Raw genomic sequence first — 17,343 nt, forward strand, 5'->3', positions numbered from 1 at the left:
TGCCTGGTGTCTTGTGAAAGAATGAAGGGCAAATTGTATATCATAAAAGTACCTTTTCTGTTATTGTTATTGTATATTATAGAGAACATGAGAACATTGTTTAAAATGGCTTTTCTTTTTCCTTTTTTTTATACATCCTGCTGCTTCAGACACATTATCAAATCAGTAAATAGTCCGGGTGGCCATTTGACTAATTGTTCAGCAATCTTATGGCTTGGGGTTAGAAGCTGTTAAGGAGCCTTTTGGTCCTAAACTTGGTGCTCTGGTACCGCTTGTTGTGCAGTAGCATTTTTTGGGGTCTTCCTCTGACACGCCTAGTATATAGGTCCTGGATGTCAGGAAGCTTGGCCCCATTGATGTATTGGGCCATATGCGCTACCCTCTGTAGCGCCTTACGGTCAGATGCCGAGCAGTTGCCATTCCAGGCGGTGATGCAACCAGTCCGGATGCTCTCGATGGTGCAGCTGTATAACTTTTTGTGGATCTGGGGACCCATGCCAAATCTTTTCAGTCTCCTGAGGGGGAAAAGGTGTGGTCGTGCCCTCTTCACGACTGTCTTGGTGTGTTTGGACCATGATAGTTTGTTGGTGATGTGGACACCAAAGAGTTTAACTCTCGACCTGCTCCACTTCAGCCCCGTTGATGTTAATGGGGGCCTGTTTGGCCCTCCTTTTCCTATAGTCCACGATCAGCTCCTTTGTCTTGCTCACATTGAGGGAGAGGTTGTTGTCCTGGCAACACACTGCCAGATCTCTGACCTCCCTATAGTCGGTCTCATTGTTGTCGGTGATCTGGCCTACCACTGTTGTGTCGTCAGCAAACTTAATGATGGTGTTGGAGTTGTGTTTGGCCACGTAGTCGTTGGTGAACAGGGAGTACAGGAGAGGACTAGGCACGCACCCCTTGAGGGGCCCCAGTGTTGAGGATCAGCGTGGCAGATGTGTTGTTGCCTACCCTTACCACTTGGGGGCGGCCCATCAGGAAGTCCAGGATCCAGGTGCAGAGGGAGGTGTTTAGTCCCAGGGTCCTTAGCTTAGTGATGAGCATTGTGGGCACTATGGTGTTGAATGCGGAGCTGTAGTCATTTAACAGCATTCTCACACAGGTGTTCCTTTTGTCCAGGTGGGAATGGGCAATGTGGAGTGCGATTGCGTGATCTGTTGGGGCAGTATGCGAATTGGAGTGGGTCTAGGGTTTCCGGCATGATGGTGTTGTGAGCCATGACCATCCTTTCAAAGCACTTCATGGCTACCGACGTGAATGCTACGGGTCAATAATCAATTAGGCAGGTTACCTTCGATTTCTTGGGCACAGAGACGATGGTGGTCTGTTTGAAACATGTTTATAGACTCGGTCAGGGAGAGATTGAAAATGTCAGTGAAGACATTATGGGCTAAGTGTAGTGTCAGCTAGGCAAATCAAAGTGCAACACTCATTTGGAGACTGATACTGTTAGGTATTATTTTTATTTATTTTATTTCACCTTTATTTAACCAGGTAGCCTAGGTGAGAACAAGCTCTCATTTACAACTGCGACCTGGCCAAGACAAAGCAAAGCAGTACAACACAGAGTTACACATGGAATAAACATACAGTCAATAACACAATAGAAAAAGTCTATATACAGTGTGTGCAAAAGAGGTAAGATAAGGGGGGTAAGGCAATAAATAGGCCATAGTGGTGAAATAATTACAATTTAGCAATTAAACACTGGAGTGATAGATGTGCAGAATAGGTGATGCTAAAAAATAAAGGGTTATGCATGCCAAATATCCTCTGGGTAGATGGAGTAAAGCCTACATGGCCATTTGTTGTAAGGAAGTGTACACCCCTATAGCCTACCCTTATTGAGAAGCGGATGTTAGTCTTCCGATAAATCATCCTGCACTGGACCAAAAAGGACTCAATGTGTCGCTTTGTTTTCACATCCTCTGTAGCCTACACAATAAATGTAAAGTCAAAATGATTCTCACTTTAAGTTTTGTGCTTTTAGGTTAAGAAGAAATCATTTCAATATTTACTACTTTATATAAATCAATATTTGACAGTATATCAATCTAGTTTGTGACAGAAGTATGTGGACACTTGCTCATCTAACATCTCATTCCAAGATCATGGGCATTATTATGGAGTTGGTCCCCCCCTTTGCTGCTATAACAGCCTCCACTCTTCTGGGAAGACTTTCCACTAGATGTTGGAATATTGCTGCTGGGAGTTGCTTCCATTCAGCCACAAGATCATTGGTGAGGTCAGGCATTGATGTTGGGCGATTAGGCCTGGCACGCAGGCGGCATTCTAATTCATCCCAAAGGTGCTCGTTGGAGTTGAGGTCAGGGCTCTGTGCAGTCAAGTTCTTCCACATTGATCTCAACAAATCATGTCTTTATGGACCTCACTTTGAGTACAGTGGAATTGTCATGCTGAAACAGGAAAGGGCCTTCCCACAAAGTTGGAAGCACAGAATCGTATAGAATGTCATTGTATGCTGTAGTGTTTATTTCCCTTCACTGGAACTAAGGGGCCTAGCCCAAACCATGAAAAACAGACCAACCCCAGACCATTATTCCTCCACCAAACTTGACAGTTGACACTATGCATTCGGGCCGGCAGCGTTCTCCTGGTATCCACCAAACCCAGATTTGTCCGTCGGACTACCAGATGAAGCATGATTCATCACTCCAGAGAACATGTTTCCACTGCTCCAGAGTCGGCTGCTCGTCCATGGAAACCCATTTCATGAAGCTCCCGGCGAACAGTTATTGTGCTGACATTGCTTCCACAGGCAGTTTGGAACTTGGAAGTGAGTGTTGCAACCAGACGATTTTTAAGCGCTGTGCGCTTCAGCACTCAGTCGTTTGTGTGGCTTACCACTTTGTGGCTGAGCCGTTGTTGCTCCTAGAGGTTTCCACTTCACAATAACAGCATTTACACTTGATCGGGGCAGCTATTGCAGGGCATACATTTGAAGAACCGACTTGTTCTAAAGGTGGCATTCTATGAAGGTGCTATGTTAAGTCACTGAGCTCTTCAGTAAGGCCATTTTACTGCCAATGTTTGTCTATGGCGATTGCATTGCTGTGTGCTCGATTTTATATACCTGTCAGCAACAGGTGTGGCTGAAATAGTCAAATCCACTAATTTGAAGGGGGGGGCACATACTTTTTTTAATATATATACACTGCTCAAAAAAATAAAGGGAACACTTAAACAACACAATGTAACTCCAAGTCAATCACACTTCTGTGAAATCAAACTGTCCACTTAGGAAGCAACACTGATTGACAATACATTTCACATGCTGTTGTGCAAATGGAATAGACAACAGGTGGAAATTATAGGCAATTAGCAAGACACCCCCAATAAAGGAGTGGTTCTGCAAGTGGGGACCACAGACCACTTCTCAGTTCCTATGCTTCCTGGCTGATGTTTTGGTCACTTTTGAATGCTGGCGGTGCTTTCACTCTAGTGGTAGCATGAGACGGAGTCTACAACCCACACAAGTGGCTCAGGTAGTGCAGCTCATCCAGGATGGCACATCAATGCGAGCTGTGGCAAGAAGGTTTGCTGTGTCTGTCAGCGTAGTGTCCAGAGCATGGAGACACTACCAGGAGACAGGCCAGTACATCAGGAGACGTGGAGGAGGCCGTAGGAGGGCAACAACCCAGCAGCAGGACCGCTACCTCCGCCTTTGTGCGAGGAGGAGCAGGAGAAGCACTGCCAGAGCCCTGCAAAATGACCTCCAGCAGGCCACAAATGTGCATGTGTCTGCTCAAACGGTCAGAAACAGACTCCATGAGGGTGGTATGAGGGCCCGACGTCCACTGGGGGGGTTGTGCTTTACAGCCCAACACCGTGCAGGACGTTTGGCATTTGCCAGAGAACACCAAGATTGGCAAATTCGCCACTGGCGCCCTGTACTCTTCACAGATGAAAGCAGGTTCACACTGAGCACGTGATCGACGTGACAGAGTCTGGAGACGCTGTGGAGAATGTTCTGCTGCCTGCAACATCCTCCAGCATGACCGGTTTGGCGGTGGGTCAGTTATGGTGTGAGGTGGCATTTCTTTGGGGGGCCGCACATGTGCTCGCCAGAGGTAGCGTGACTGCCATTAGGTACCGAGATGAGATCCTCAGACCCCTTGTGAGACCATATGCTGGTGCGGTTGGCCCTGGGTTCCTCCTAATGCAAGACAATGCTAGACCTCATGTGGCTGGAGTGTGTCAGCAGTTCCTGCGAGAGGAAGGCATTGATGCTATGGACTGGCCCGCCCGTTCCCCAGACCTCAATCCAATTGAGCACATCATGTCTCGCTCCATCCACCAATGCCACGTTGCACCACAGACTGTCCAGGAGTTGGCGGATGCTTTAGTCCAGGTCTGGGAGGAGATCCCTCAGGAGACCATCCGCCACCTCATCAGGAGCATGCCCAGGCGTTGTAGGGAGGTCATACAGGCACGTGGAGGCCACACACACTACTGAGCCTCATTTTGACTTGTTTTAATGACATTACATCAAAGTTGGATCAGCCTGTAGTGTGGTTTTCCACTTTCATTTTGAGTGTGACTCCAAATCCAGGCCTCCATGGGTTGATAAATTGGATTTCCATTGATTATTTTTGTGATTTTGTTGTCAGCACATTCAACTATGTAAAGATAAAAGTATTTAATAAGATTATTTCTTTCATTCAGATCTAGGATGTGTTGTTTAAGTGTTCCCTTTATTTTTTGAGCAGTATATATTTTATATTTATTGTACCTGTGAGATTTTTTTAATTTAACCTTTTATTTAACTAGGCAAGTCAGTTAAGAACAAATTCTTATTTACAATGATGGCCTACCCTGGTCCAACCCTAGCCCAGACGACGCCTGGCCAATTGTGAGCCGCCCTACGGGACTCCCAATCACGGCCGGTTTTGATACAGCCCGGAATCGAGCCAGGGTCTGTAGTGACGCTTCTAGCACTCGGGACCCTTATAGCCTTAAGGTATCCATTTTTTCTTAAAAAATATTTAGATGTAGCAATGCTTTGGAATTCAATGATTGTAAATGAATTTGTGACATTAGATATGTGCTTTATTTTAAAAGGTGCAACTATAATTTAAAAACTATAAAGTGAAACACCGCGGGCATGAAATAACCGTATGTCTAGTGACGTCGTCCTTTTTCTGCTGTCATTCCCGTATGTGCCTCCACGATGAGTGCAGGCAAGCGGGAGTAGAGTTCCAACAAAAGTGTCGACCAAGACAGTCGCTCGGATTTTAACTTTATTTTGCACAAATAACCAGAAGAATGGAGTCGGAGTTATGGAATTAAAGCTACGAGCAATTGAAATGGACGTTTTTCTCGTGGAATTACTGTTTTATAGTAGCTTGCTCTCCGTAGGTAATGGTAAGTAGTGACTTTTATTGTTCGGACTTTGCTCCGAGATTAAAGTTTAAATTTTTTTTAGAAAACACTGGGAAGCAATGTGGCTTTAGTTACGTGAATGTGTCTCGCTAGTGGTCTGTAGTTATAATAGCCATAATTCAGTTATCCATTTGTGTTTTACAGTTAAATTGGCATGTATTTTCATATACTTTATTTAAATATACGTTTGAGCCTTTTCTTTACAAGTTGGATACTCACTCCGTGGCAAGGCTATCGCAGGAGTTCACTCAAGTCTAAACTTTCACGCGTTTTCAATTGATCAGAAGAGTGAAACTTTTCAAAATATGAAATTTGACTTTATTTAGCCCAACTTTACTTCATTCTTTCGGGGTACAGCAAAAGTTCATTTTAGAGCCTATACTCCGAGGCCTCAATGCACCGCAATTGATCGCCGGTGTCGGGTGTCATAAGGGCACCCTTTCTGCTTGAAAGTGTGCAAGGTTTGTGGAAAGGAACGACGTTATTTCTCTGATTCTTTCCACACACTTTGTTTTGGAGTAGCAAAATATAGGCCCACAGAATGTCCCAATGAGATAGGTGAGACAGTCTTAATGTGCATGAATAGGCATACAAATGTACATTCTAGTTATTTTGTAAGATGTAAACCACTAACAAAATGCTTAACAAACCTTTCACCAGTTACATTCCATATCTAATACAAGTCTACAAGTGGGACTAGGTCTATAGAGTTCCTGGTTATTTTGGTGCATCTTTTGTCTATTACACTGTTATAGGTCCCATACAAATATTGTATGCGCTAGTAGACAGCTGCTTCCAATAGGTTGACTATGGATGAGTTTACACTAGAGATGAATGGACTGTATGGATACAATTAGTTAATCTTTGATCAAATACCTAGGCTGGCTATGTCTAGGAATAAATAAAAAAAGTATTTCTGTATGCAGTGTACTTGCATGATTAGGCCTGCATATCAAGTGCAGTAGACAACAATTTCCAGAAGTTGAAATAGACAATCTTTTTCGGTTTTATGGCCATTCTTCTTTCAAGTTGAAAATGGCAGATTAGGACATCTCTTTAAAGCCCACAATGAATTTGTTGATCCATTTTCCTGGCATTGATTTGGGTGAATTATCATATCGAATGTGTTATCATGAAATACTCTCTTTCGCCAACTCTGAATGAACTGTTTATTTAGTTTATTTAGTTACACCCATGTGTCACTGCTACGGTATAAGCCGTATGTATCAACCGGAGAGAAAATCTGTGTGTGTGACTTCGACAGAATTTAGGGAGGGGGTGAGCGGATGTAATGCACACTAACAGGCCAAAACACAAAACAAGTGTCATTAAACGCCAGTCAAGCCAAACACCCAGTGCTGTGTGTAGAGAGATGCTCTATATTGCCCTGTATAAATCACTGTTTATAAAAAAATAAGGCCATATATTTTATGTATGATTTAGAAAAGTTTTAAACACTCACATCTCACATTACACATCCCAGGTAAGATTCAGCCCTTAGATCACTTGAGTGTTCAACATTTTAAAAATAAGTTTCACCATGCTATGTACTTGTGTTGCTTTCTTGCGACTGCATATCATCATTAATCAATCCTTTCATACCTACGCTATTTATCCAATAGATCTGAGTTTTGGGTACTTTTAATATAAAGCATTGCACTGTATGGAAAAATGTGCTTGCCTTGAGCTGTTGATGTTATTAAATTCCATGGGTGAAGAATGTATGCCTATGGATTAAATATTTTTCCTGTTTTTTTTTCACTTTTGAAATACAATTATCTTGGGATTTAGCGAGGAAGTTTAGTGGGAGTCTACTCAGTAGTAGGCTGTCTTGATTTCCCCTGGTTCTCCCGCACTCCTTTCCACAACACCTTGGCCTACTCTTCCTCTGTCCTCAACCCCACACACCCAGACACTGCACAGCACTGATAAGGCTTTAGAGTCAGGGAACTGTTGGTCTTCCTTCCAACCAGAACAAAACAATACAAGAAAAGAAGAGTTAGGGAATCACTTCTCAAGCTGTGCACAGTGCTAGAGCAATGGAGGCTTTCTGCCTTTCCTTTCAGGACGCTCCTGAATACATCAATGATGTTGCTCTTGCTGCTGGTGATTCTCTTATCAATCCCAGAACAACAGCAAATGACCCTGTGAAGATGCTGGAGGAAACGGATACAAAAGTATCTATATCCACAGTAAAACGAGTCCTATATCAACATAACCGCTCAGCAAGAAAGAAGCCACTGCTCCAAAACCGCCATAAAAAAGCCAGACTGCGGTTTGCAAATAGGGACAAAGATAGTACTTTTTGGAGAAATGTTCTCTGGTCTGATGAAACAAATATAGAACTATTTGGCCATAAGGACCATCGTTATGTTTGGAGGAAAAATGGGGAGGCTTGCAAGCCCGAAGAACACCATCCCAACCATGAAGCATGGGGTGGCAGCATCATGTTGTGGGGGTGCTTTGCTGCAGGAGGGACTGGTGCGCTTCACAAAATAGATGGCATCATGAGGGAGGGAAATTATGTGGATATATTGAAGCAACATCTCAAGACATCAGTCAGGAAGTTAAAGCTTGGTCGCAAATGGGTCTTCCAAATGGACAATGACTCCAAGCATACATCCAAAGTTGTGGCAAAATGGCTTAAGGACAACAAAGTCAAGGTATTGGAGTGGCCATCACAAAGCCCTGACCTCAATCCCATAGAAAATGTGTGAGCAGAACTGAAAAAGTGTCTGTGAGCAAGGAGGCCTACAAACCTGACTCAGTTACACCAGCTCTGTCTGGAGGAATGGGCTAAAATTCACCCAACTTATTGTGGGAAGCTTGTGGAAGGCTACCTGAAACGTTTGACCCAAGTTAAACAATTTAAAGGCAATCCTACCAAATACTAATTGAGTGTATGTAAATTTATGACCCACTGGGAATGTGATGAAAGAAATAAAAGCTGAAATAAATCATTCTCTCGACTATTATTCTGACTAACTGACCTAAAACAGGGAATTTTTACTCAGATTAAATGTCAGGAATTGTGAAAAACTGAGTTTAAATGTATTTGGCTAAGGTGTATGTAAACTTATGACTTCAACTGTATATGTTTGGGCTTCTTGCAGTCAATTTGCAGTCTACAAATTATTTGTAGTTATGTTCCGGCCCCCCCGACCATCCGCTCAAGGAAAAAAAAAGTCCCTGGCTGAATCTATTTGATGATCCCTGTTCTAGTGTATATAGAGTTGATGATTCCCTCACCGGTTAGACCTAGATGTTAGTGCTGAGTTAAGCTACAGCCTTATTAGCTACAACACCAAATTAAAATGTGGCTCATAGGCTGTTTGTTTCCATGTATATATTAGCTGGATAATCCTGCTGGTGGAGCCACTTGAACATGATGATGGTAAAATAAGGAACCACATTCTTCTGAGTGAATGATCGTGCCCAGAGGCCAGTCATGGATGTTTAGGGAAGAGCTGGCATTGTTTTTTGTAGTGAGACTGGCTTCTCCCTGGCCCTACCTCTTGGGTTGTGGCAGAGACAGAGTGCGACTGCTTTGTAGAATGTGGAGTGGACAGGCCTGGCTGCTGCCTCTGCTCTGTTCTCATAAAAAGATCAGCTGTTGTTGAGAGATTGATTTTTGTAATCCCTGCTGTTATGTATCCACTGGGGGCTGAGGTGTCAAGAATCTTCACTGATGGCTTTCGTTGGTCTCCCTGGGCCTCCACATTCTGCTGTCTTTTTAGGAATGCCTTTGGATTACCAGTGCTGCATATTTATTTTCAACACGCCAATACACACAACCACTTAGGACTTCTTCTACACTACATCCTTGAGATCTCATAAGAAGTATGTAGGCTACTTGTTGTATGCCAAGTGTTGACTATTCCTATTTTCTAAAGGCAGCGTTTCTGTGATTGTGGCATTTCTAGGGCATAGGCCTAGTTCTCCTGTACCTTTTTAGGGAGGGATACTGTGTTCATTGTGTTCTTATGTTCCTCTGTAGCTCTCACTTATCCTCTTTCAGTTTTGACGTATGAACCTGTGATTCAGGGAAGAAAGGAAAGAGGCACACATGGCCTTATGGTTGAATTAGGCTATGACTTGTGGCTTACATCTAACATCAAATTGTATTGGTCACATACACATGGTTAGCAGATGTTATTGCAAGTGTAGCGAAATGCTTGTGCTTCTAGTTCAGACAGTGCAGCAATATTGAACATGTAATCTAACAATTCCACAACTACCTAATACACACAAATCTAAGTAAAGGAATGGAATAAGAATATATACATATGAATATATGGATGAGCAATGACAGAGCGTCATAGGAAAGATGCAATAGATGGTATGAAAATACAGTATATACATGAGATGAGTAATGCAAGATATGTAAACATTATTAAAGTGACTAGTGATCCGTTTGTGAAAGTGGCCAATGATTTCAAATCTGTATTTAGGCAACAGTGTTAGTGATGTGTTAGTGATGTCTGTGTTAGTGATGGCTGTTTAACAGTCAGATGGCCTTGTTATAGAAGCTGTTTTTCAATCTCTCGGTCCCAGCTTTGATGCACCTGTACTGACCTCATCTTCTGGATGTTAGCGGGGTGACCAGGCAGTGGCTCGGGTGGTTGTTGTCCTTGATCTTTTTGGCCTTCCTGTGACATTGGGTGCAGTAGGTGACCTGGAGGGCATGTAGTTTGCCACCGGTGATGCGTTGTGCAGACAGCACCACCCTCTGGAGAGCCTTGCGGTTGTGAGCGGTGCAGTTGCTGTACCAGGCGGTGATACAGCCCGACAGGATGCTCTCGATTGTGCATCTGTAAAAGTTTGAGGGTTTTTAAGGCAAATTTCTTCAGCCTCCTAAGGTTGAAGAGGCACTGTTGTGCCTTCACCACACTGTCTGTGTGAGTGGACCATTTCAGTTTGTCTGTGATGTGTATGCCGAGGAACTTAAAACTTTCCACCTTCTCCACTGCTGTCCTGTCGATGTAGATAGGGGGGTGTTCCCTCTGCTGACCAGACCTCTCGCGCCATTTCGCGCATGTTGATTTTGTCCACCCACACCAGACGCGATCAGGACACGCAGGTTGAAATATCAAAACGAACTCTGAAATAATTATATTAATTTGGGGACAGGTCGAAAAGCATTAAACATGTCAATTTAGCTAGCTAGCTTGCTGTTGCTAGTTAATTTGTCCTGGGATATTAACATTGGGTTGTTATTTTACCTGAAATGCACAAGGTCCTCTACTCCGACAATTAATCCATAGATGAAAAGGTAAAAGTTTGTTTCTAGTAATCTCTCCTCCTCCAGGCTTCTTCTTTGGACTTTATATGGAGGTTGGCAACCAACTTGAAGGTGCACTACCAATTGGACTTGAGTGTGAACCTCAGTTCATCTTTCAATTACCCATGTGGGTATATGCTCCTAAAAAGCAATGTGGAGATGGGAGAAGAGGGACTTGCAGCGATTGTATAACATTTATTTAGCAACACTTGTGCATGTGACACGAGCGGTGTGGTCAGCATGTCAAGCTTCTTCTCCCTCGTTCTTCACAAGTACCTGTATGATAGCAGTCTTCTCAGTCTCTCTCTCACTGTCTAGCAGGTGCACCCCACTACAAAGACATATGGTATGTGTTTGTGGAATCCAGATTTTATGCCGCAATAAAGTCATGGTCTAAACAAGGTTATGTTGGACATTGAAGCCTATGTATGGGGAGGGTAGAAACTAAAGTTTGACGTTTAAAATGTGTAGCTCATTTGTTCATTTGCCTCCCAACCCTTTTGTAGTCAATAATGAGGAGTCGTGTTCTGAGAATGTGTAGATAGACGGGCAGTACATTGTGATTAGTCCGGGTTTTTACCCTGTTCAGAGGAAGTCCTTATAAGCAGCAACAAGCAGCAGACTGTCTGGCTGGCTCCACCATGTTAAAATCTGATGTCTGTGCCAGCTTCACAAATCCAACATGGCCTATGATTAGAAGGTCACAGGTATGGACCTAAGGGGATTGAAGCAAGTGGTTATGCCCCAGAGAAAGTTAGAGCATTTATTTGGGCACCTTTTTATGTAAAACGCAAACATTGCTGACTAGGCTAATTGTTTGCTTATGGGCAATTCCACAGTAACGTAATTATGCTTATACTCAGATTTTTGTATGCCAAGCAAAAAACATTGGTTTCAAAGTTTAACAAACCATACAACTCTATGCACAAGGGCTACTTTGATCAATTTACAAAGACAATTTCACAAAACATTTACTGGAAGAACTGTGCAGATGCAAAGTTTGATAACATAATCACGGTAAAATCTCCCTCAGTTTTTTTTTTATGCGACCACGTCTAAAAACTCTTAAAAATATCTGCTCTGAATTAAGATTCAGTGATGTCTGCAGAAAGAATGGGCTGTCAGCTATGACATGACACCTTGAGTTTTAAAACATCTATTTTGGTTACAGTAGGTGAAGTGTATTTACATCCAGTAACGGAAATACGGTAATGGAATTACATCATGGGTCCCTGATCTGTGCTGTACATAAATGCATAATTTATGAATATCATTCTCTTCATGGTGATGTATCCTGAATAGGTACACAAAGGTTGAAATGTGCAATATCCTACTTTTGTATATTTGGGTATTATTCTACACACTGGCTATTGTAATCCGCTCCGCCCCCAAACAAGATATGTACAGTACATTATACTGTACTCTGACCACCAGATGACAAAATAACTTGTGAGTTGAACATAACTGTATGGCAGTGGAAGGGAGGACAGTAGGAGGTGACTCAACTGGTTTGTGACTACAATGATTTCCCAATTGCATTAATTCCATTACCGATTTTGTTAACAGCATTACGTTTTAATCACTTAATAATTCATAAACAAACTTGATATCATTAACACTAACTAATTGGTAGGTCTACCCTTGTTACTTCTGTGAACTTTTGTAATCCTCCCTCTTCATTAGTAAGAGAAATTAGAAAATATCTTAAGGATATGTGGGTTTTTGGTAACACAATTACAAGGCAATGTTTCTTAAACTTACAGAAGGCAATTTCCAAAACAAAAAATGTGTTATTAGTTGGCAGGGGTCTTTACTTCATTGTGTTTTGATATATTTCTTCTGCATTTTAACACTTTTTTTTTTCTGGTGGATTTATTTACCAGAAATCAGACTTTGCTTATTCCTATTTTTTGGGGGATGGAAATGGTAAAAAAAAAAAGTGTGCCTTTAAAATAAAATTTACTCTCTTAGTTTTCATTTGACACCTACATTGCTACTGTCAGGGTTTCCGCTAGGAAAATGTGGCGCTATGACCAGAAAGATAAAACATTTACCGGCCATTTGAGAAATTTACCGGATCCATATGCATTGCTCAGAATGACAGAAATCCCATTTAGATTGTGGTAATGCTTCTTAACAGAACGTGCAACTCCTGTTCCGAATGTGACCGAGATGAAAATCTCTGTTATACATTTTGAAAGAGGTGGAATCTAAAGATGCAACAACTAGGATGGGTTGCTAATATGACTAGGATTGTGTCTTTGGCTTCTGCACAACAAAAGAAAGTTGATATGAAAACCAACAAAACAGGAGAGAAATTTCATAACGGTGGATCCAATAGGGAAGTAAATGGAAATACATTTTCCCAAATGATATAATTAGTCCTGTCTATATAGAAATAAAGATAAGCATTCAAAATGCATGACTTAGCCACAGAGGAATCAAGGATCATTAGCTTCTTTAAAAAAATTGCTGTGGGTTGTTTCGACTCACAAGCTCGTAGGTCTATGCCTATTTCTTTGGCTGCATGGTATATGAATGTGTCCATATGGCAGAGGCTGGTGATCTCGCATTAGTTGACTTTTAACTTTAAGATTTTTATCATTTTAATTCCGATTTTTATGATTAACCATGTGACAATGATTTTGAGAAACAAAAACACACGCTGATAGCCTTTTGCCTTCACTTCAATGTTGAATGGAATGCGGGCTTCAATTACCAGTTAAAAAAATAAATACAATTGTAGCTATTTTTAATCATGCACCAAAAAGCTTTTTAACACACGATTGCATTTAGAATTGTCGTGCAATGAATTGGCTTATAAAAGCACGTTTTACTACAGCAGGAGAAATCCCACTCAAAATAGGCTCTGTATGCTGTTCGTGTGTGACGGAAACCCTGGCCAACGGAGACCCTGGCTACTATGAACTTCACATGTTGGCGCTCATGGTTCCTTTTAGATGGAAATACTTTTTTTCAACTCTATTAGGCCAAGTACAGATCTTTATGCTCTTTAACAAAAGTCTATTCACGTTGCAGAGAGTTGACACCATAAGTTTTCTATTACTATGCCACTCAGTCTTACTCATATATTAAACTGATGTCGAATAGCATTGGAGTAACTGTCCCAGTGAGGCGCTGTGCTGTGGTGGAAACCAATGATGGCTCTTGTCTGGTGTCTTGGTGCTTAGTTACCTGGCATGCTGGTAAACCACAGCGTGGCACACCAACCCACAGCCCTCTCTCCTCTTTTCTCTGCAGGCATTGTGTCAGCACTGTCTGCATGTGATGACATCAGTCTGTGTGCATGCATCCAATGCCCCCATCCCGCTCAACAGTCACTGAGGCACCACTTACTTACTGGGTGGCACATTATGCAATCCAGCCTTTGGCTATTGGCTTTCACTCTCGTTGCGGAATATCTAACTCGATTCTAAATGTAACTAACGTGAACTGTCATGGAATTCTCTGTGTTAGTTCTCTTAGAATTCTCTTAGTTACTTTTCAACCTTGGTAGGTAGCTGTACTAAATGAGAATAGGGTGTATGGCTGTGTACCTTTTCTTTAATGTAATGTATTTCTTCTCATTTTCCTCAGGATCCCCCTTGCTGCTGTTTGCCAACCGGCGGGATGTGAGACTGGTGGATGTGGAGATGGGAAGGCCAGAATCAGCAGTGGTGGTCAGTGATCTGGAGGATGCTGCTGCTGTGGACTTCCTCTACTCTGAAGGACTCATCTTCTGGACCGATGTCAGCGAGGAGGCCATCAAGCAGACCTACTACAATCAGTCCACCGACTGTAAGCTTCACACTGCTACATCCAAGGACTATTCTTATGTTGTTGTCTTACATTTTGTAAGTGTGTTAAATATTTAGTTGTTTTTAAGTTTGGTGCAAATATAATCGAAAAACAATTTATTCTGCAAAACAGAAAAACTTGAAGAAAGGTCCAACACCTATGGATACATCTAGAAAATAACAGCAGAATGTCACTATCAATGGAGGGATATTGATATTGAAGTTTAGACCTAAGTGTTCCTACTGAAATGTTGGGCTTTTGTTTTCAGCTCTGAAAGAGGCCTTGGGGACAAGGCAAACGGTTGTTGTGTCGGGCCTCGACTCCCCTGACGGACTAGCTTGTGATTGGCTGGGCCGTAAACTATACTGGACCGACTCGGAGACCAATCGCATTGAGGTAGCCAACCTGGATGGCACCTCTCGCAAGGTGCTATTCTGGTTGGACCTGGACCAGCCCAGGGCCATCGCCCTGAACCCAGCCCACCGGTGAGTCTCTGGCCTGGCCTCTCTCTCTCCCCTGACTGGGACATTGGTGATGTATCCACAGCAGCAGCCCCTTCCATCCATGTGTATTTATGGTTCATATATGCATCTGTTGGTTGAGTGAGATGGTGGAAAACCTGCTTTTCAGCTGGGTCTGTTTCCTGTTGTTGTGTTGCGTAGATCCTCTGGAGTTGACTGCTCTTTTCTCATAGGGCACTGTTTGAAATTATATGTTGGAGACTAAGGATGTGTATCCATTGTTAGCATTATTGAGTCAGTCTAATTTCACTCTAGTCAGTGGAAAGTACTGCAGGAATACCTTTTTATTTCATGGATTTGGTGCTATTTTTGAACATGTATGGTTTTGTGAAAGAAACTTCAAACCTCGAGCCTGAGTTTTGCAATTTATTAACATGGGATTATAAAACGAAACAAAGGTTAAAAGGGTGAAGAGTGTAAAACGATGATCCATTCTTCCCCAAATCTACATTTTTGATTTTAATGGAGGTGCAGAAGAGGTAGATTTGGCACATGCGCACTTGGTCAAAAACAATACTTACATTCTTTCCAGACAAGGCATTTTTTTCGGTTGCATGTAACTTCTTATTTAGACCTTTTATGGAAGTACATTCCGGCCTTAATGGCAGTAATGACGATAGTTGCTCTGCGAAACTCCATTATTTGGTAGGTACCGATCATACTTTGACATTATTAAGCTTGAAAGCTGGTGAAAGGCCAGTTGAATGGCTGCTTCCTGGACTTGAAGGAGAATCACCATATTCAACATCTCCTGTAAGACCAGATTCTGGTTCAGTGTACACCTAGATCAGCATGTGTGTGCAACGGTATATTTTAAATCGGAAGAATATTCAAAGCATTAATATTTTAGAAGCATCAGATGATAGGATTAGCTTTAATGTTCCAAGGGAAAACTTGTCTTAGACACACAGCTACACACAAGCTACATAAAGTAAGATAACATGTAATGTAACATCTAATTAGCGTCCACTGGGAAACACTGACCAACACTTTGGTTCCAGCCCTGTCACAATAACTCCTCCCTGGCTTTTTCATTCATTGTCATGTCAAACAGCATTGAATTCAAAGTGCCCACGATATCCCAAGTTTTGGTTGAAGTTTGTTTCGAAGCTTTCGATCAAACACAAAGGAGAAATCCCCAATTAAAACACTTAGAATGTACTGTATATGTTGCCACCCTAGGGTCATGCACAACTCATAAAGCATATTTAGAACTTTTATTATAAAAAACCTAAAATACCTTCAAATATGTCATACTGTCAAAAATGTGAAAAATATTGTGATATTTTGGCCATATCGCCCAGTCCTACCAACACCTTCTCTAGCCATTTTGTGTACCACAGACCAGGGCAATTGGGAAACCAGGAGGCAGCTCATATGTTTTGTGTCTGGTTAGGTTATTTTAGAACCGCTTTTCAGTTCTTAGACCATTTTGATTCTGTCTATTTAACCGAACCTAGGGCCCACACCTAGATCTGTTATATTTGCTGGTGGGCTTCCCCGCCCATCCACCTCCATAGCTGTCTATGAATAGAAATGTAGCATGCCTAATTAAGCCTGCTTTCAATGTAGTGCACATTGAAGCGACTGCAGCTATTCTCGACACAACATGCAGACAGTTTGGAGATCTGCCAAATTTTAAGATGTATATCAGGCGTTGTCAGAGCACCTGTAGGCACGTGAATTTGTGTGTGTTTGTGCATGCGTATGTGCGCGAGCATCTGTAGTTTTAAAATGAGGATAAGTAGAAGAAAAAAAATCATCTTTCAAGCCCTTTGTAGAGCACCACTGATAAGACTCACTCTGTGTTTTGCTGGGTGTTTTGTCTAGTTTGTTTCCAGTAGAGGTCGACCGATTATGATTTTTCAGCGCCGATACCGATTATTGGAGGACCAAAAACCGCCGATAACGATTAATCGGCCGATTTTAAAAATATATTTTTCCCCTTTAATTTTATTTATTTTAATTTTTTTATTGTATTATTACAACAAAAAAAACATTTATTTGTAATAATGACAATTACAACAATACTGAATGAACACTTATTTTAACTTAATATAATACATCAATACTATCAAGTTAGCCTCAAATAAATAATGAAACATGTTCAATTTGGTTTAAATAATGCAAAAACAAAGTGTTGGAGAAGAAAGTATAAGTGCAATATGTGCCATGTAAAAAAAGCTAACGTTTAAGTTCCTTGCTCAGAACATGAGAACATATGAAAGCTGGTGGTTCCTTTTAACATGAGTCTTCAATATTCCCAGGTAAGAAGTTGTAGTTATTATAGGAATTATAGGACTATTTCTCTCTATACGATTTGTATTTCATATACCT

The 17,343-nt window shown here is 41.8% G+C and overlaps 1 protein-coding gene across 1 annotated transcript in view; it reads left to right on the plus strand.

Moving 5' to 3' along the window:
* Positions 1–5,156: 5,156 nt before the first annotated feature.
* Positions 5,157–17,343, plus strand: part of LOC106573620 (low-density lipoprotein receptor-related protein 5) — an 84,518-nt gene continuing 72,331 nt past the window's right edge. The window contains exons 1-3 of the mRNA XM_014148833.2: positions 5,157–5,388; positions 14,285–14,485; positions 14,754–14,970. Coding sequence (XP_014004308.2) covers positions 5,304–5,388; positions 14,285–14,485; positions 14,754–14,970 — 503 coding nt within the window. The 5' untranslated portion in view covers positions 5,157–5,303. The remainder of the gene's footprint in view (positions 5,389–14,284; positions 14,486–14,753; positions 14,971–17,343) is intronic.

This window comes from Salmo salar, chromosome ssa16, assembly GCF_905237065.1.
Source record: "Salmo salar chromosome ssa16, Ssal_v3.1, whole genome shotgun sequence".
NCBI classification, from domain to species: domain Eukaryota; kingdom Metazoa; phylum Chordata; class Actinopteri; order Salmoniformes; family Salmonidae; genus Salmo; species Salmo salar.